Source organism: Sebastes umbrosus, chromosome 7 (genome assembly GCF_015220745.1).
Source record: "Sebastes umbrosus isolate fSebUmb1 chromosome 7, fSebUmb1.pri, whole genome shotgun sequence".
NCBI lineage: Eukaryota > Metazoa > Chordata > Actinopteri > Perciformes > Sebastidae > Sebastes > Sebastes umbrosus.
The window spans coordinates 1,558,185-1,578,793 of NC_051275.1; the positions used below are offsets into that span (position 1 = coordinate 1,558,185).

Sequence of the window (20,609 nt, forward strand, 5' to 3'; positions counted from 1 at the left end):
TGCTTGTGTGAAGAAATAACCAGGAGCCTTGCAATTTTGGCTTATTAAGAGTGGCTCATTGGCTATTGTGATATTTTTTTCCCACTATCATTGCAACCATACACAACTACTGACCAATCGTTTTAAGGCCCAGACAGGCCAATCCAACATCAAAGAACCAGCGGCGATGAAGGCCGACTGTTGCGTCGCCTCATGTCACCTTTGTCTTGGCCGACAAGTTGCACTTGAACACACCGCAAAGCTAACAGCCGTCGGCCAGTTAGCACGTACGTTCTGCGCCCTGCATGAGAGGAAATAACCCTCCACACCAGCAGGCGGCGGTAGTCTGTAATCTTCAATCAAAAAGGGGAACCGGAAGACCGAGGACTGCTGATATACAAGCCGTTGTTATGATACGAACATGAAACGAAGCAGCGTTTGCTGACCATTTTCACCACTCTCATTCACCACTTAGCTTTATTCCAGATGTCATTGTGAAAATATCCGTATATTGGAATGATCAGATGAGATGAAGATGAAAAATGAGAAGAGCCTTCTGTGTGCGCCCTCTTGACTTCACTTGCTTGCTTGCTTTCCTCACATCTGTTTTCTCTTCTCGTGCACTGATTTGTTTAAGCTGAACAGCCAATCAGAGTGATTTCTCTGATTGGCTCCGCCGCCGATTCAACATGCTGAATCGGTCCGAAAAACCTTCGATACAGGCAGACTAGAGCCGACGGTGTGAAACACACTGAAAAAACTAGGCGGACAGACGCTAACCGACGACCCCAAACTGCCCGACGGGCCGAGGGGCCCTTATAAACACATGTGCAGGATATGTAGACATGAAACTCAAGAAACTCAAAAATCTGAATCCCAATCAGTTTTATTTTGTCAAGCATATGTACATACATGGAATTTGACTCTGGTTCTATGCAGCTCTCTCAATGTACTTACACAAAATAGGAGCCTACACCAAGTCTCAAGGGGAAATGCAGTGTTTGCATGAGATTCGTGTAAGAACAAGTGTAGAAAGCATGCCCAACGGAAAAAAAAAAAAAAAGTGAAAAAAGTCTGTCCTGTCATGAATGTTAGTTTAGTAATTGCTTGAAAAGACTCATGATGTCCTTCATTGGGGTACTGGATTAATTATATTTCATTGACCACGCTACACATTTGCGTTGAAGTGATTAATCTTTCCACAGAGCTGTCACTGATTATGCTGACTTTACCTAAAATACATGGCGACCACAAGAAGATGCCTCCTCAGCAGCGGAGTTGTAGGGTAACGGGGGGATGGTGTTGGAGGGCACAGAAACGAGGCAATGTGGCAAGTTCACGGGATGCTGGGTAAATTAATTGCAGGCCTGTGCCTCCAATTAGACCAGACTCTTTTTAATTGGTCCTGAACGGGCTCCAAAGGCCTATGCTGGGAGATATGGCGAGTGGGGAAAAAAACTCTCTCTCACACACACACATGCCATTGTGTGTAGGCACACAATGCATTCACAGCCACCAAGTCCCACTCTTCAGGGTTTAACAACAGGAAGCTAATTTGCATGTAAAGCAGGTTTGATAGCCACAGCTGACTGGTCGGAGAGCAATAGTAATGGCCTGAGATAGCACTGGGGTGTTAACCCCCTTGGCACTGCTGTTGGCACTGCTGTTGGCGGCTCTGTCTTTCTTCAATAGTGTAATCTCTGCTCCTCCTTTGTCCTTAAGCTATGCACTGCATCTATATCTTGTTTTGTATCTCTTTAATTTCCTTTACCTTAAAGCTGTGTCATATTCGTTTTACTGTTGCCTTCTTTTTCTTCTTTTTTTGCCCTTGATCAGAGAAATGACAGAGTCACAAAGCTGGAGCTGTACTGTAATTAAAGGGTGACTTCTCTCACACATTGCTAGTTTATTTGGTCTTCACTACTTGCATCTGCCAGTACCTGTTATTGTACCTTAAATAATACTTTCCACTACTTTCAAATGATATTGTCTGTATGTAATGTGATATACAAATATCAGTATATTTTGTGGAGGAGTGAGGATGCATACATGTGGAACATCAATATTCATAAGTCTATATAGTCCGTTACTCATTTTAACAAGGCACAATAGGTTTACATTCTCATCCAACAGTCAACATAAACATCTGTGAACTCTTAACATTTGAATGGAATCCTGACCCTGTATGGTAAAGGTATTTCAAGGATGCCTGCTATGCTAATTACACATATCCAGAGGATGTATAGTTGCCTTTAAATGTGTCCTATTGAGTTCACGACAACAGGCCTGTAGGTTCTATATGCCATATTTATTATACTAGATCAGAATGGCACTCGGAGAGCGCAGACCTCCGCCAAAGGTGCCTGACTTTAAAAACAGATCACAGCTCACAGCTGGCGGTACCTTGAGGTGGTCGGCTTATTATTAACACGTGTGGTTTCATCTACGCCTTTTTTTCTCTCAGAGGGAGGAAGAAGGCGGGGTCATCAACGGAATCAACGCGTCATCAGTCACACTGCGCATGTGTCATACCCTGTGGTCTTAATGCTCAGTCTGATAGATCATGATCCGGATTGCCACCAAAATCGAATGGATTGTTCATTGTGCTACACTCCACCCCTCCAAAAGACTTCATTCAAATCCATCGCAAACTTTTGGAGTAATCCTGCTAACAGACGGACAGACATAAAGATTATCATAAAGTGGGCATGTCTGTAAAGGGGAGACTCGTGGGTACCCAGAGAACCCATTTACATTCACATATCTGGAGGTCAGAGATCAAGGGAACCACTTTGAAAATGGCCATGTCAGCTTTTCCTCGCCAAAATGTAGCCTAAGTTTGTAGCACTATTTAGCCTCGTATAGGTTGGTACCAATGGCTTCATCAGGTTTCTAGTTTCATATGATGGCATGACTCTAGCTTTAAAACTATTGCTTTAACTTTGCCTGCCATACTTTTTTTTCCATTCAAAGGTATAAAATTCTCGCAGATGTAAACTTTAATTTTTATAATTTCTTCTCAGGATCCCGTCTGCGCCAATGAGGACACCCCACCCCGGATTGTGGAGCACCCGTCTGACCTGATTGTTTCCAAAGGGGAGCCCGCCACTCTTAACTGTAAGGCGGAGGGGCGGCCGACCCCGACGGTTGGAGTGGTACAAGGATGGAGAGCGGGTGGAGACGGACAGGGACAATCCCCGTTCTCAGCGCAATGCTGCTGCCCAGCGGCTCCCTCTTCTTCCTACGCATCGTCCACGGACGGCGGAGCAAGCCGGACGAAGGCTCCTACGTCTGCGTCGCCCGCAAACTACCTGGGAGAGAGGCAGTGAGCCACAACGCCTCGCTGGAAGTAGCCAGTAAGTGCAGCACGTCCTTGCCTCTAGTGTGGGTGTGAATGGAGGAGTTTGGGTTTAGATGCAGCTGAATAGCAGGCTCTGGTTTCCTTCAATGGTTCCTGCGCTCAATGTGTTCATTGAGTTGGATAATCTCTTAGGAGATGGGCAGGATGTGTTTGGCCCAGCGGTCCTCCGTAGGCCCGCGGAGCCTTGGGGGAGAAGTGGCCTGATCATTCCAGGGTGAGTGCTTCTCTAAAGGGCCCCTGGTAGGTGGTCAGGAGCTACAATGGGAACAAAGCCCTTTCTGTTCAGACCCTGCTTCTGCTTTTGTCAGAGAGATAGATATGAGGGTTTTATATTGAAAGGAATGCAATCGTTGCATCTGTGTTTAGTCATCTTTTAATAAGAGCTTTCCCCACTCATCTCATTGAAGTATCAGATATTCCCTTTACTGTCTGCCACACTCACGCAACACCAGGCTGGCTTTGATGTAAAGTGGATTTAAGCATCTCTTGGGGTCAACGAGCAGGCTTGGAGACATATTAGGCGAGGAGTATATTTGGCAGTTGCTGGGTATGCGATGTAGGAAGAGAGAATAATCTTTCTAAACCATTTAGTCGTTTCGTGAGTGGCGACCTGTGTTGACAAATTTTGTTCCCATGCTTCTTTTAAAGGGCCTGCTTCGTTGGTGAGGTCAGCTCTTCAGATATAGTATCTCTTTGCTCTCTGACTGTCTGAGAGAGAAGGCTGAGGAGGAGAGCTCAGATATCAACCGCTCCTCCAGCATGCCCAGAGGCTGTCACCCAAGCCGCTCACTGTAATCTAATCAAGATGGGGAAAGAAAGAATTGTGTGTGTTTGAATGTGGAGTATGGGGGGGTTGCGGGGGCTTCCCGGCTTTTGAGGGTCTTGGGGTATGAGGTGTCGGTCAGATAGAGTGGGGCTGCTCGCTGTGCATCTTTGGATTTAAGCTGTATTAGTGTCTCTGGTGGGTACAGATGCTCCGCTCTTAAAGCCATTTTCGATATTGTCCATCTTCAAATGTCGGCTAAGTGAAACGCTAAGTAAGAAGAAGGGCAGTGTATTGGCAAGAATCTGGCGAAAGGATACGTATCATGATACAGGGGGGTATACAAGGCAATACTATTTTGTTTATTGTAATTTTAGGAAAGGTGTCACAGTATAAGCAGATGTTCTCAATCTTTTTTTAGCCACTGACCCCTTAAAAGATAGAGATTATACCAGGGACCCCCTCATGTATGTCCCTTGGAATAATTTGACGTATAGCCTATTTTTAAAAATGATGTACATGATGATTCAAATGAATGAATCTGAAAGCTTTTTACAGACCCCCTAGACCCCACTTCGAGAATCACTGGTATAAGAACACAACAGAAAGTTGTGCCAGATTTCTAATAGGTTGATTAAAAACGGATAGTGTTTTTGAGGATTGATACAGTATTACAACACATAGTATCGCGATACTCGTGTATCGATATTTCTTTCACCCCTAGTAAGAGCGTCACTTTAGAGCCCTTTACTATGACTTGAGAGTAGAAGTCTCCCTTCAGGTGATCAGAGAGGAGATGCAGTGCAGAGTTGTGGAGCAGATGGTGTCTTGTCCTCATATATCCTGCAATATCTCCAAGCCTGTCAACACAAAAATCACACTTCTGTACAATTTTAAATGTAATTACCCAAAGTACTTTAGAACCAAATTAATTATTAATATGAAATAAATATAAGAGAACTCAAGTGTTTGGCACATTGCAAGTGTCCACAGGTCAGAATGCAGAAATGATTTCCCTAGCAGTAGATGATATACAGTGTTTATTTCTGAGGTGGGATTTTTGAGTAGAAAGTAGACACTTGGCAGGACTTCGCGAGGAGGACCAGAGTACAGAGTAGCACTGGCTCGGCCTCAAGTATGGGCTGCTTATTCTGTAGAAGGTTCAACGGACCCATAATGACAAGCCACTGTGCTCCAGCCCTCTCTCTCCCTCTCGCTCAGTCGGTGTCTCTCGCTCCCCTCTCTGCAGCTCACGCTTAACTACATATAATTATGTTGTCGGAGCAACCGGGATGGAACCCTGCTGGAGAAAAAGGCTGTAGAAAAAGAAACAGTGAGTTGTCTTTACAAGGCTTCATTTAAACTGAAGAAACTACAAGCCATAAATCTGGCTCACGAGGGCGTATTAGAAAGTTTTAGAGCATTTGGGACTCTATGTTGTGTTAAAGATGCTTGTCATACCTTAACTGTTATGAGTTGAACGTTGTAGACGGGGTGTTTTACCCGGGCTTTTAATTTCCAATGAACCTCCAAAGAAGGAAGTTGCGGTTTAATAGCGTTTACTTTGCCGAGCTCTCCCCCTCTTAACGTTTTCACTCTAAAAGCTAAAAACACAACTTTTCTGAGTTGTTATTCTAAGAGCCCGGCTTTTACAGTTTCCCTTACTCACCAGCGTTTGTTAACATAATCCAAAGTTTCAACAAGTCCTGTTTGCCAGGCTAGGAGAAGCTAACCCAGTTTGTTTGGTTATCATTAACCACATGTACAGTAACAGCCCACAATCTCTCTATCTCAGCCTCTTAACCTCCAAGCCTGGGCTAATGCATTTACCAAGAATCCTGTTTGCCTTGTGTATTCAAACAAGCTCAAGATAGGATTCTTTTCCTATTATGCGATTGTTTCCTTTGTATTAGAGATGCCGACGTCAAACAATGAACTTCCTTGTGCTCAACAGCTGCCAGGTGATAAAGAACTAAGAGTACAGACACATTGAGTTACTAAAAAGTAAGGCTGTCAATCCATTCAAATATTTAATTGCAAATGAATCACACATTTTTTATCTGTTCAAATTGTACCTTAAAGGGGATTTGTCAAGTATTTAATCCTCTTATCAACATGGGAGTGGGTAAATATGCGACTTTATACAAATGTACGTATATATATATATATTATTGGAAATCAATTAACAACACAAAACAATGAACAGATATTGTCCAGAAACCCTCACAGGTACTTCATTTAGCATAAAACAATATGCTCCAATCATAACATGGCAAACTGCAGCCCAACAGGCAACAACAGCTGTCAGTGTGTCAGTGTGCTGACTTGACTATGACTTGCCCCAAACTGCATGTGATTATCATAAAGTGGGCATGTCTGTAAAGGGGAGACTCGTGGGTACCCATAGAACCCATTTACATTCACATATCTAGAGGTCAGAGGTCAAGGGAACCCTTTGAAAATGGCCATGCCAGTTTTTCCCCGTCAAAATTTAGCCTAAGTTTGCAGCAATATTTAGCATAGTGCATGGTTGGTTTTCTAGTATTCATATGATGCCAGTATCTTCACTCTAGCTTTAAAACTGAGCTGCTACAACCTCCGAATGATCAATTGCATTAATGCGTTATTATCGCGTTAAATTTGACAGCCCTACTAAAAAGTATTTTGAAACATTGTGATTCTATTTCCCGTAACCTGTGCATCGCCAATCACTGAATGAAACCAAAAATCTACTATGAGAATTTAAAAGTAATAGAGAGTGTGTTGTTAATTAGTGATTTCTGACATCTCACATCGGCACAGTGTGCGTGCAGTATACTGTAAACTCTGTGACATGTCACAGTAATTCTCTTTCCCCAGCAGCTCTGTGCAGGAGGCCCCTGAGAGGCTCTATGAATAGCTTGTTTCCCTTCTCCTGGATGCGGAGATAGTAAAGTGAGGTAATGGACGGCACACTGCTCCACTTGAGCGGGCGATAACCTCAGGGCCTGCTGTCTAGTGGCCTGGCTGACTGCACAGCACTGACCGCACAGGGTTGGCTGCAGGCCTTGTATCCGCACACAGACTCTCCTCTCTCCCTCTCCAGAGGCACAGTTTACTTTTTACAGCCACTAACAACAGAAGCGAAGGGGTGTTTACTTGAATTCGCCCCGTTGCATATAACTCTAGGCAGCCCAAGTTTATATCAGAATCTCACTGATCTTGATTGCTTCTGTGAAATCTCCGTCACCATGTGCAGCCAGCTGGCTCCCCTGGTTAGTGGGGGGAAGGTCGGGGCTCCGGATGTGTTGAAGGCGGCAGAGTTCATCCTGACAGATTTGGGGTCATCTGCAGAGCGGAGAAGACAGTTGGCTGGCATGCGCCAGTCTAAAGGCAGCGTGGCCACCACCCACTGATCCAAGGACCCGTCTGTCTCTCTCGCAGGAAGTCCCTTGTGCAACATCTGTCGGCTCTCAAAGACTCAGGATCTTCTCATACTAAACCCCTCCTCTTGACACAAAACACATGAGTTTATCTCACATTTCTCTCTCCTCTGCCCTCACCCATCTCTCCTCTTTTCTATCTGTCTCCACAGTGAATCATCTGTTGAGTGTTTTGAGTGTTGAGTGACAATCAGAAACTTCTTTCTCTCATTCACAGCACCGCCGCACTCTCTCACTCGTCTCCCTCTTCTAACGTCACCACTCGCCCTTGCGATCTCTCTCTCTCTCTCTCTCTCTCTCTTTTTTCCCTCAGTCTTTTTTTGAAATGAGTTGGGAGGCCGACAGCAGAGTTTTAACTTTACTTTTAATGTGATCAAACAAAGAGAAATGTTCTCCCCCTCGTCCTAAAATGGTCCTAAATTTATACTAGAGTACTTCTCTTGTTTATGAATGAAGCAGTACACAAGTTGAAGCTGTTGAAGCAGTAGTATTGTGTGGTGTGTGTGTGTTGTGTGTTTCACCAATCAGCGACAGTCAACCCTGCAAACTCCAGCACGAAAATTCCAGTACTTACAGAAAGTACGACCCTCTGACCAGGGCCTTTTTGGGGGTAAAAAGGCCCAATAAAATATCCCCGGAACTCAATTTAGACCCTGGTCCTGCGGTCGGAACGCGATGAGTTCCTCAAAAGTTCTTTAGTTCCCGGGGGAAGTGGAAACAGGGCCTTAACTAACATTATTTCTCCACTGCTACCCACCAAAATGGAACAAGCCCTCATGACTGAAACAGCTTCTTTTTTGGTGCCACAGTAATTATTCATTTGTCATGGTGTTTGACTTTCATTAGCCTAACCCTGGCAACATCAGCTCTCTGTTTTTTGAATTTCATGGACTTGATCACGTCCTTTGCCTCTGTTTTGTTATTTTGGGGCACCGTGCGGCCTCCTCTTAACCTCCCTTTTCTGCTCGGCATTATTGTCAAGGAGTTCCAAATAATATAAAATGAGACTGAAGAGAAAGAAAAAGTGAGCGAGGGAGAGACAAAGAAACGGCAGAGAAGGAGAGAGCAGAAGAAGAAGAAGTCAGGACAGCTAACCCCAGCAGAAGCAGCAGTGAGTGTGCTGGCGAGCGGCCAGGGGACTGGAGGCAGAGTGTGTTACAGCTCCGTGGCAGTTATTTGTCTCAGGGAGGTTCAGAGCAAATTGGTGCAAACGGCACAGCCAGGGTCTGCTTCATGAGTCAACACGCAGCCGAGGCGTGGGCTCCACACCACAGACTCTTCCTTGGCCTCCACTCCAATCTGTTTTATGTTTGAATTCAGACTCTGCCGTCACAATCTCACAGCCCAGTGGTGTGTGTGGATGACAAAGCTGAACTCTGCCTTGCTAAGAAAACTCTGTTTTATACCACTGTAAAAAAGTTTTGCATTCATGCTGTTAGTTTTAAAACAAATCCCTTTACATTCATTTAATACATTTTGGTTTCTTTTTAGTTTATCTTGCTCTGTTGTTCAAGGCTATTTCAGTCCAATGCTGTTAATCTTGAAATAACAACCCCCCCCGACCAGCATATCTGTCAGCTCAGTCTGAAACCTCTGTAGGGAAGACGTGTTTTACACCTGCATTTCAATTAGCCTTCTGTTAATCCATATACGCAAGCGAGCCGTTTTTTATCATGCATGTTGCGTGTGGTCTGTCTAGCATAGCATATTTAGCACTCCAGGGCGTTTGCATAAATCAATGCAATCCATGTCATTAAACCTGCAGCATCTATTAGCTGTGTTTGGTCGATACCTTAAATGCCATTTTCGGTAGAGAATTTCTGTGATGCACAACAAAGGCCGGCGTTCCACAGACATGCAAACTTGTCACCTTCTGGTGAAATTTGCCATTTTGAATCCAAAATAGATTACCTACTTGATTGGTGCAGATCCGATGATTTTTTTTTAAATCAGGGGTTGTTAATGGGTGCAAGTGCTCCGTCTAAAGCCAAGTTCACACTACAAGACTTTCAAAGTCATCAGATTGCTGTATTGTTCACACGACCACAACTTGCCGTCTTGTAATCATGAGTCTTTCTTCATCTTTAGTCGTTATTGGTTTTCACACGACATGACTGACACATTGCTGATGTTGTCGTTGGCACATGTGTTTAAAAAATAGCCACCGGTTTCAACACTCTTTTTTACTATTTATTCCTCTACGTGCAACCACAACTGCTCGTGTTGCAAATACATACAGTAAGTTTCTGTTGTTACAGGCGACCCTTCCTCCCCCTGGTTTACCCTCAACCCATGTCCTGCGCTCTCAGTGGCTGTAGCTCGTGGCCGGAGTCCCCGACAGGTCCAGATATCTAGCATGCTAGATATGCTTACGTCGGTGATTCTCTCGGTGATTGTCGGTGAGCAGTTCACACATGACACTCGAGCACCGATGTGCGAGCGGCGAGCCAACGCCGATTTGCTTCTGATCTGAAGGTGAGCTCCAAAAACTTTTGGGGAGCAGAAAATCAGGGCTAAAGTCATGTAGTGTGAACTAGGTTTAAATTTAATTATCCCGTCGTAATCCGTTTAATTTTAACCGCTGACGCAAAAAAGATTGATGCACGTAATGCAGAAACCAAAATTCACAAGCGGGAACTTCTAGCTGTACGCTTTACGCATAATTAAAATTGTTTACCAAAGTTACCAGTGAGCAAAATGCTGCCTCAGTCCACAGCAGGAGGATTGTGTCTGTCTTTGACACTGAACGTACTACTGGTGAATTAGTAAAAGGTTGTCAGTGTGCAGTCAGAATAAAAGGGCAGTGTACCAATGAAAGTGACACGAATTTGAACTTGTTTCTTTTTGACTGATGTAGATTCTGGTTGACTTTAAAGTTACAGATATGTGTGTTATTTTTATTCTAAACTATAGTTGGATAGTTAAATAAGCACATGTTTTTGTTCAGTAGGAAGATAAATACGACTCCTTTATCACTAGTAGCATACTTTTTGAAGGTAAAATGTTTTATTTTATACTATTCATGCATACATTGGTGCACTTTGCCAGTGATCAAAATTATAGCCAGAATGCACCAAGATTAAAAAAAGAAATTCCAGGGGTCATTCGCATCTTTGTCACCTTTTTTCACCCCTGATGAGTTTTCATGCCTGATTACAAAAAAAATGTGTTCCCTCTGACAGCATGCTGTGCTTCTTAGTGACCTGGATACGTACCTTTTAAAACTTTGACCATGTTAAAATGCGCATAAGACACATCCTGGCAGATATTGGCTGACATAAATTGATCCAAAATGCAACTGTCAGTCCCCGCAGTGACAGCAGCGGGAGTGAAGAGAAAGAAGATGCTCATGTCTCTTTCAGTCATGTAAAAATGTGTCAAATGTCACACTGATTTGGGGATTTTTTAGTTTGCATAAACACACAGGCGTAACCTTGCCCACACACAGTGCTCCCCCGCCAAAACTAATACTGCCGGCTAGATGCGAGGCCAAGAGCTCAAAATGCTCGCTGCGGGAATGAGTGCAGCGGATAAGAGCCAGAGCAGCGAAGCACGGCGGCTTTTTAACAGAGTTTTTAGTCTGCTTTTGTGTTGTTTTACAGCAAACACTGGCAGCAAGCCTGAAGAGAACACACAAAGTAGCATGAATGGATTGGTTTATAGCAGAATGAAAATCGGGTGAGGCGACGCTTGCTGTGTTTGGGGGGAGAGCGTGTGTTGCGTGTATGTGTTTGATTCCATCAATCTGTCTACACTCTAGTGAACAATGTGTAGCAGAGTGTTGTGTGAAGGAGTCTGTACATGAGCTAAAAGGGCAGGTGTACAGGAGCCTGCCAAAGTCCCATCAATCACTCCATGCTCCAGCCGTCTCTGACAGCCTACTGGGCCAGGGAAGATGAGGGAGACATGTACACCACCAGAACCCCTTTCATCCCTCCTTCTGTCTCTTGTCTTCCTACAGAGAAACACAAGATGAAGACAAAGCCGGGCTGAGATTTTGAGACAAGGAAAATGAATAGCGCAAGAGATAATCTCACGCTGTATCTTATCATCTGCATCATCAGATTGTCACGGGTGGAATTTAGGAGGAAATTGCACCATAAAGCAATAAGAGCCCTGGTGAATGAGGCTCTCCTTCCTCAGAAGGCGTAGTCCCTTTAGTGTGATCGATATTTGCCTGTTTGATCTCGCTCTCTATAAAGATAAAGAATGAAACGCATTAGATGTGCTAACACAGCTGTCATCCTCTCTGTTTTTTTTTTTCTCCGATCTCCTCTCTGTGCTCATTCATGTAGGAAATATCTCCGTTAGCAAAGGAAGGGAATGCTGACTTATGGAGCCCACTTTAAGCACTTCCCTCTTGTTTCTGTGGAGCTTTTTGCAGTCTATCCATTTTACACACACTGACATAGCCCAGATATCTCTCGGGATGGCTTTGAAAAAGTACTGCCCAGCTTTCCGTCTGGGTGTCTGGACACTTCCCCCCTAAATTCTTGTGCGTCAGAGCTTTTTTTTTCTGGTCGCCACAGTGACTGCTTATTCATCTCTATGTAATCCTTGCCTCTGGCTACAGCTCAGAACGGGATCATGGGTAGGATGGGTGCAGGCCTCCCAGGAGAGTGAAGTATGATATTAACACTATGGAGTGCCAGTCTGGAGCAGATAAGATACAGCATGAGAGCTCTTGAGTCCGGCAGTCCTTTACTTCCACTACCGCTGATAGCTTCACTTCCTTCCCTCTTAAAAACCCTCTACACTGTGTGTTTTTGGATGTGCATCTATTATCAACATGTTTCCATATTGGTCTTCGGCTCTGCTCACACGTGATAGATGCTCTCGGTGGTAAGCTATGTGTCAGTGCTCGTGAGAAAACCAGATGAATGTATGCTGCTGGCTCTAATCTCCACTTCTTCTGTAGAGACCAGGGTCTTACTCTTGTTGTGAGGTGTAATCTCCTCTTGGTCTGAGCCTCTCCTGTGGCCAGAGAGGCCACTGTGTGTGTATGTGTCTGTGAAGTTTGTGCGCTTTCGCACTCTGGTATCTGGTCATATGACGAGGTGCTCTGCTCTTGCGGACATGCTCTGGTTATTAAACCTGGGTTAAGCCCTCGCTTGAAACCTTCTATCATGCTCCTCGATCCGAGACGATGGAGTTAGGAGGGATTAAGGGGTTCGGAGACTGGAACTTCAGGGATTTCTTTTAGACACAACATTTTGGAAAAGTTAGAAAAATGTGCACTATGGGCACGCTCGGTCGCCTGCACGGACCTTGTGATGGCCTGGTCCTCGTCTTCACTGTTTATTCCCAGGAGACAGACCACCAATTCGCCACCTATTGACAGTTTCTCTCAGCAGAGTGCACACATCTATCTGCGAGCTCTCGGTCAAAGTGCAGCGAGGGTACGGAACAAGGCCAGTGAAATGTCAGGAACAGGCCTGACAAGCTTTCTCCCAAATACTGAGTTCCGGTTGCTTTCACAAAACGAAACAGAACAAGTTATGGTACTTTTTTAAGCAAGTACATCTGTATATTGGCACAGTAACAACCCCATACTAGGTTGTGGATATTAAAGTAACATTGACAATGAACTGTGGTATTAGTCATGTAAGTATATTAGGGCTGTCAATCGATACAAATATTTAATCGTGATTAATCACAAATTAATCACACATTTTTTATCTGTTCAAAATGTACCTTAAAAGGAGGTTTGTCAAGTATTTAATACTCTTATCAACATGGGAGTGGGCAAATATGCTTGCTATGCATGCCAGGTTTTCCTCGCCAAAATTTCAGTTTGGAGCATTACTTAACATCCTTCTTGACAAGCTAGGATGACGTGGTTGGTAACGATGGATTCCTTGTTTTTTTTAGTTTCATAGGATGCCAGTATCTTCACTCTAGCTTTAAAACTGATCCCGCTACAATCTAAGTAAACTACATATTTACTTAGTAAATATTTTAGGACAAATGTTATCTGACCCTGACACGGATGGTATCTGTAATTTGTACATTTACTGGGTTTATGGAGGTGTTGAGAGAGTTTTAGTTGCCCAACAGTAGCCATAGGAAGACAGGCTGATTCTGCTCAGGTTCAATGAACTGATAACACAGGAAACAGTGTCTGTGCGCCCTTGTGCTGTATCAGCCTTTATCTGATATATCTTCCCCTGTTTTCCTCTCCTTTCTATTTCTCCCCTCTTCCTTTTCCCCACTGTGTTGCTTTCCATCACTCTGTCTCCTGTGAAGAGGAAAAGATGGAGGCAAGAGAGATAGGCTTTATTTCCAAGGCCTTTGCGAAGGGAGAAGGAGAAAGGTGGGGGAATCAGAAATGTTATCACAGTTGTAGGAAGTGCTGGAGAGGTAAGCAGCAGAGCCAAACACTGATAATGATCTGCCCTTTGCCGTCTGACTGCAAATGAAATGCAGTCTAACTGACTGTAACAGCCCTGCCATCAGTCAATGACAAATGCAAACGGGGGGGGGGGGATACATGATGGCATTCAATTGTCATCTACTTGTCCTTGGTTGCTGTGGTAGCTAATCTGAATCATTACAGCAACAATTGGGAGAAAATGAGTGTCTCCTTGTTGTGTCACGGATGCAAGAGTGCGTCCTAAAATAGGGCCGGTATGAGCGGTTTGTTGTCGCACATTATCACAGTGTAGTTCTTATGCAAGATCTGTGTTCTCCTGACCTCTCTCTGACGCTAGCAGTTCATTTCTAAGCATACTCCGTCTCACTTTACAAATGAAAGGATTACCACAGTAACAATGCACTAATGACAAAGGACAAAAAGGAATGGATGAGCAACAGACTAGCACGGAGCATAATTGAAAGTATGCAGGTCATATCTGAAATATTTAGTTTGAAACATCTGTCTCGTCTTATTAACTTGGAGAATGTTGTTTACACACCTCAGGCTTAGTGGTGAACATAATGATCTTCAAATGGAGTGTATGTAAACATATACAATAGTCTAATTAGGGCCATGAGGAGAAGGGCAGCCTGACTAAGCGATGAATAGAACAGATACACCCTCACCTCCTCTTTGTGCCGGCCGTGACCTTTCTGAGCAGGGTGTGGCAAGGACACAAAAGGATCCCCATGTAACCATATACTGCAAAAGAGCTGGATAAAGACAGACAGAGGGACGTCATGTGTAAAAGGAGAGAAGTGGAGAGGATCCATTCAGAATTCAAACAGTAGTGAGTTGCTGTGGGTAAGTTTGGACATGTGACTCAGTGAGGCCCGGTATTGTATGACCATAGTGCTGCTGTTAGGCTCGGGGGTGACATGTCTCTTCTCCCTTCCAGACCTCTCTCTCTCTCTCCCTTCTCCGCCTCACACTGGTATCAGATTCTAATCTGTCAGTCAGCGGTGCCTCAGCTCCAATTTAGCCAATCGGCTCCTATCTGATGGATGGGATAGAAAGCCTTCAGTGACCGGGAGTGGATAGAGCTAGTCCTTTTCCCAGAGTCTGCACTTCCCTAAAAATAGCTGAGGTTTTGACACTCACCTATGCCAGTTTTCAACTCATATTTAACCAGTATCCCTTTCTTGTACAGTAACGCCCCAACCTTCCCTACAGCCTTACAATGACTACGTTTACATGCACAAAATATTACGGCTTTTGCCCTTATTCCAAAAAAGACAGTATTCCCACTAAGCTCTTTACATGGCTAAAGAAAACGAGTCTTCACTAATATTCCCTTTTACATGCAGCCGTGCATACTCGATGAACGTAACTGGCGGACTTGTTCAACCGTGCGAACACAACCTCCCTCTTTCATTCCTTCAACCAGCTTTTGAAACGGTCGGCATTGCGATATTTGCACTAGGGCTGTCGATCGATTACAATATTCAATCGTGAATTAATCACATGATTTTACATAGTTAATCGCGATTAATCGCAATCAATCACACATTTTTTTTTTATCTGTTCAAAATGTACCTTAAAGGGAGATTAGTCCAGTATTTAATACTCTTATCAACATGGGAGTGGACAAATATGCTGCTTTATACAAATATATGTATATATTTATTATTGGAAATCAATTAACAACACAAAACAATGACAGATATTGTCCAGAAACCCTCACAGGTACTGCATTTAGCATAAAAAATATGCTCAAATTCATAACATGGCAAACTGCAGCCCAACAGGCAACAACAGCTGTCAGTGTGTCAGTGTGCTGACTTGACTATGACTTGCCCCGAACTGCATGTGATTATCATAAAGTGGGCATGTCTGTAAAGGGGAGACTCGTATCACATATCTTCAGGTCAAAGGTCAAGGGACCCCTCCGAAAATGGCCATGCCAGTTTTTCCTCGCCAAAATTTAGCGTAAGTTTGGAGTGTTATCTAGCCATCCTTCGCAATAAGCTAGTATCACATAGTTGGTACCGATGGAGCCCGCTTACAACCTAAAAAAACGCAAGTTATTGTGTTAAAGAAATTAGTGGTGTTGAAACTAATTTGCGCTAACGCGTTATTATCGCATTAACTTTGATAGCCCTAATTTGCACATATCCAAAACCTGTTGATATCCAAGTCTTTCATAATGTCTTAAAAGTAGACCAGGAATTGTGGGCTTTTTCTTTTGGGCATGCATCTCTCTAAACCGTTGGCTAGTTGGTTTGTTTACATCGCACAGAGCTGGCCGTAAACAGGCAAAAGGTCCCTTGAAGCAAACTGCCTTAAAAACCCCAACTGAATGTGCTGTATAACATATATATATATATATATATATATATATGTCCATAGAATGCTCCTAAACACAAATATTATCGGCATATCCCACATGTCTTAATCGGTTTATGCTCCATTCGGAATAAAGCCTAATTCAGACAATCCAAACGGAATATGCTGTTTACATGACCCGTATCAAATTCAGAATATTGCCCTATTTAGAATAATAGCGGAATATTTGTGACTATGTAAACGTACTCACTGTAACCACTAGCACCGTGTTTGGACCTCAGAACCTGTTTTGCTTTCTCTGTGAGCATCCTGCTGATAATGGTGGTGTGGTAGCAGATGATCTCGGGGCCTGGCCTTTGCGTCCGGTCTCGTTTTTTTCCCTGCCAATGGATTAGCGGAGAGTGCCGACTCTGCAGGTGGAGCCGTAAGTTAATTACCCTACTGATTTGGAGCTATAATAGCTTTATTGATTGCCTGACAGAGATGCAAGAAGCAGCGTGGAAGGGCACAGAGAGGGGGAGAGAATAAGTTAATCATCGCTCAGTGTGTTGCTGGGATTTAATCACATTACCCAAGGTTCGCCACTGCCATGTAAATTCACTTTCAACCTCGGAGGAGTTGGAGTGACTGCTCCGATGACAGAGGGAACCCTGCTGATTTCGTGCTGAACCTCTCCTCAGCTGCAGTCTGGTCCCCGCCGGCCTGGTACTCTCCCTGCCCAGCACCCCGCCTCAATTCCTGTGGGATGTGAGCTCCCTGCCCAGGGGCCCAGCTTAATTCACACTAAGCTGTCGGGTTAATTTTAGCTGTGCTACCCAGCGGTGACCTCCATCTGCTATAGTGCTGCTCAGGTTGTCTGAAAAAACATCAGCCGGCCTCCACGTTTCAGACCATAAACTCCCAGACAGCTGGTTGGGCCATCACTCATTTCTTCCACCAGGCTTTCCCAGGCTAAAGTGCTCCTGTGCTGTGTATACAGTACGAGCAGGAAGGTCTGTGTGTGTGTGTGTGTGTGTGTTTCTCAGAGGAACTCTGGCCCATTAGCACTGCCATCATCTATACATTCTCACTACAGCTGGTTACCTGGAAAACTGCACATACTGCTTTTATTTAACTGGCGGTTCTATAGCTGCCAGCGCAGATTGTGAGAACGCTCCCCTGTTTTAACAGCTTCCCGAGCAAAGCTGCCATTAACACTGTGCTCTACATCAGTATATGGACTGTCGCAGAGTGGGGAGCTCTGTTTCAAGGTACAATACGCAATAAGTAACGCAAAAAAAACCAATTATGGACTGGATACAAAAATAATCCCTCTCAATTTCATCACTTATGCCCCACTAGAAGTGTGCGGTGGTGCCCTATGTCTGTTATTTTGTCTTCTTATTATTTTGCTCTACTCGGACCGCTTCTGGGCATCTGCAAAAAGCACTTTGGGCCCCACGTGGGGGTGTAACCCCCAGCCAGCGCCGCAGGGTGTTCAGCCCGTTCAGGTGTTTCAAATGCCGCCTCTTTGTCACGGCCCCTCGGCTTCTGATACGGAGTCACAAGTCCCCCTTTAGCTCTGTTAGATAACCAAAGCAGCTGATATTTCACGGATGAGAACTGGTTCGTGTTATGTGCATTGGTTCTCCAGCGATCCCCCTGATCCTCTCTGTGCTGTGGCAGTGCAGCTATGATGTTGTGTGGCAGCTATGATCAGTGTATGTCGGTAGTTGACGAGAGCAGCGCTGAGTCACATGCAAGAAGACAGGAAGCCTGCATTCATCAAAATCTGGCAACTCGGCATCTTCCCGCAGGAATTATTCAGAGTTGTCGGAGTTAGTTGGTGTTTATTTGTGTTTTAGGATGTAAGCGCTGTGAAACAATTAGAAAATAAAGTTTTATTTCTCTGATTGATGCTTTATTCTCACTAACGCCGCTCCCTCTCTCAGTCACTCTATAGCTCAACCATCATACAAACAGCAACCGACAACGGTCACATATTACACCCTTTAGACCCCAGAGCCAGGGCTGATTGCGCTATCATTCATTCTTACTCTCAAGGTCTGCGAGGTATCACATTGGCTGGTGTTTTTACACATGAAGCAGCAACACCGAGTTTAGCTGTGGTCGGAGTTTGCCCATGCTTCAGCTTGGCTTCTATCAATCTGTCTTCACCCAAACGACTCAGCTAACCAAAAGCCAAACAATGCACAGAGAGGTGAAAGAGTGGTGATCATGTAAACACAGAGACAGAGAAATGTTGACCTTGCACCCCCATCACACACACACACTGTCACTGACCCGACGGCCAAATCCTGTCTGGCAACAACAGGAACAACATCTGGCTGTCCCTCCTTACCCAATCTAAACCTCATCACCACCACCAGGTACAACATTTTAGATCGCTCTCTCGTCAGAAAAGCCCTGATGGCTTTTAAAATAACCGCACGGAATCTGGTGCTTTGAGATCAAAAGACGCAGAAGGAGAGATGGGAAGGGACAACAAAGACGGGGGATAAATTGTCGAGGAGAAAATAGCGGACAAGCTGCCATTAGGATGAGAGAGGAGATGGAGGTGGCTCCAGTTGGACGGAGATTCTCTCTTGGCTCTTGAGGGGAAGATAAGGGGACAGGTGGTGTTCTGTTCTCTCAAAGATCTCCGACAGCTGGCAACTCTCTATAAGCATGCTGCCGTAGAATGTATGCGTGCGTGGTCCCTGGAGTGTGATGTGTGCGTGTTTGTGTGTGACATTTGTTTGTGAGCGCCTGTGTGTGTTTATAGCTACATGTGTCTGCATTTGGAGGTTGTTTGAGCGCTTGCCAGCTGAGATATCTCCCTAAAGTCAGTCTCAACTCTCTTACCTTGGCTTTTTTAAATTGTTTCCTTGTTCTTTTTTCTATTCACTGGCAGCCACATGCATGGCGACGGGCCATTTTATACCAGTATGTTGGTCTGTTGTAAGACTTGTTTGTCTTCCTCTGTGTTACGGCCTCAGTGTGTAGCAGTGATGTGTAAAAGCCTAGCAGCAGGTTGATTCCCTGTTCTGACCCAGTTCAGACTCAAGGAGTGGTCCGTTACTCAGTTGATGTTTATTTTCTGTTGCACTTACCTTCCTCGCTGCCTTTTTATCAGCCCTGTCTCCTAACAAGTACGTTCCCCATACAACAAAACTTCATTATGAATTATGTTTCAAAGGAAAACATATTTTGTCACAGATTACGTTTCTTTTGATGTAATCACAAATAGTTTGTAATAGTTCACGGAAGTCTGTGCAAGGAGGTCAGGCTATTGAGTAGGCATATCAGTTGCTATAAGCACCGTAGATGTGGGTCAATAGTGGCCTACTACACGCACTCGTAGTATTATCATTTATTCACAGGGTAAATCATCAAAAGACGGTATAAAAGAACAGCGACCTCTAGCGGGCCCAAAGTAATTCGATGGAAGTGAGGCGCTGTAGCATAGACGGCCTGATACTCCATATGGGTGGAGGGCGAATGTGATGGATGGTACACAAAACACAGGGTTTTTTTCTAGGAGACCCGTAGGACTCGCATCCACTGTGAACTGACGTGTATTTGTCTTTGTGTTCATAAGCACACTTTCACTTTCACTTTTTAAACATAGTTGTTTTAAGCCCAAAACGGTTTTTTCTCCCTAAACTAACTAAGTGGTTTTGTTTCCTAAACTTAAAAGAAGCCTTTTTGTTTGTAACATTTCATTCAGTTTCTACAACATGTTAGAGTGTGTTGCTTTTCATTTTCACTTTCAATTTGACAACATAATAGGCATAGTAGGCCCCTACTGACCCACGTATATGGTGTCTTATAGTCATTTTAGGCCAAAACCATGAGTTTTTTCTTACTAACCTAACCAAGTAGTTTTGTTGCGTTTTTGTTTTGTTTCAGTTCTTACAGCATTAACACGTGTTTTAAAGCTGCAACTGTAATCCGGGAGAAAATACACTTCCCTCGAAATCTTAATTGAGAATGCACTTTAAGTTATACTGGGATGTCATTTTGTAGGAGTCTAGGGTTGCTTATTTATGTGGACTTTGGACTGCTAAAGACTAATGTTAATAGTTTTGTCATGACTTTAGGTCTAGCATATTATATGGAGCATTGCATCGCTTTTAAAACTGACAAACAGTATACTGTCTAGTCTAAAAGAATTCTAGGTATTTATGTGTGTTAAGTTTGCTTTCCTCATAAACTTGATTTCATGACCAATGAACACTTTCTTCCATGCAAAGCAGATGCCGGGATAACAAATGAGCCAAAACAGAAGGACTTAAAATTCCTCTGAGTGTTGGCCTGGCAGTAGTAGTGTTTATGTACTATGGTTAGTTCAGACTTCTTTACTGTGTTGGCTTTGGGCTCGTTCCACATACAGCCCAGTGT

At 44.1% G+C, this 20,609-nt stretch overlaps 1 protein-coding gene across 1 annotated transcript in view; it reads left to right on the plus strand.

Annotated features, from left to right (window-relative positions):
• robo1 (roundabout, axon guidance receptor, homolog 1 (Drosophila)) overlaps window positions 1-20,609 on the plus strand; it is a 300,316-nt gene that overhangs the window by 149,465 nt on the left and 130,242 nt on the right. The window contains 3 exon segments of the mRNA XM_037774440.1: window positions 3,003-3,128; window positions 3,130-3,189; window positions 3,191-3,335. Of these exon segments, the coding sequence (XP_037630368.1) occupies window positions 3,003-3,128; window positions 3,130-3,189; window positions 3,191-3,335 (331 nt within the window).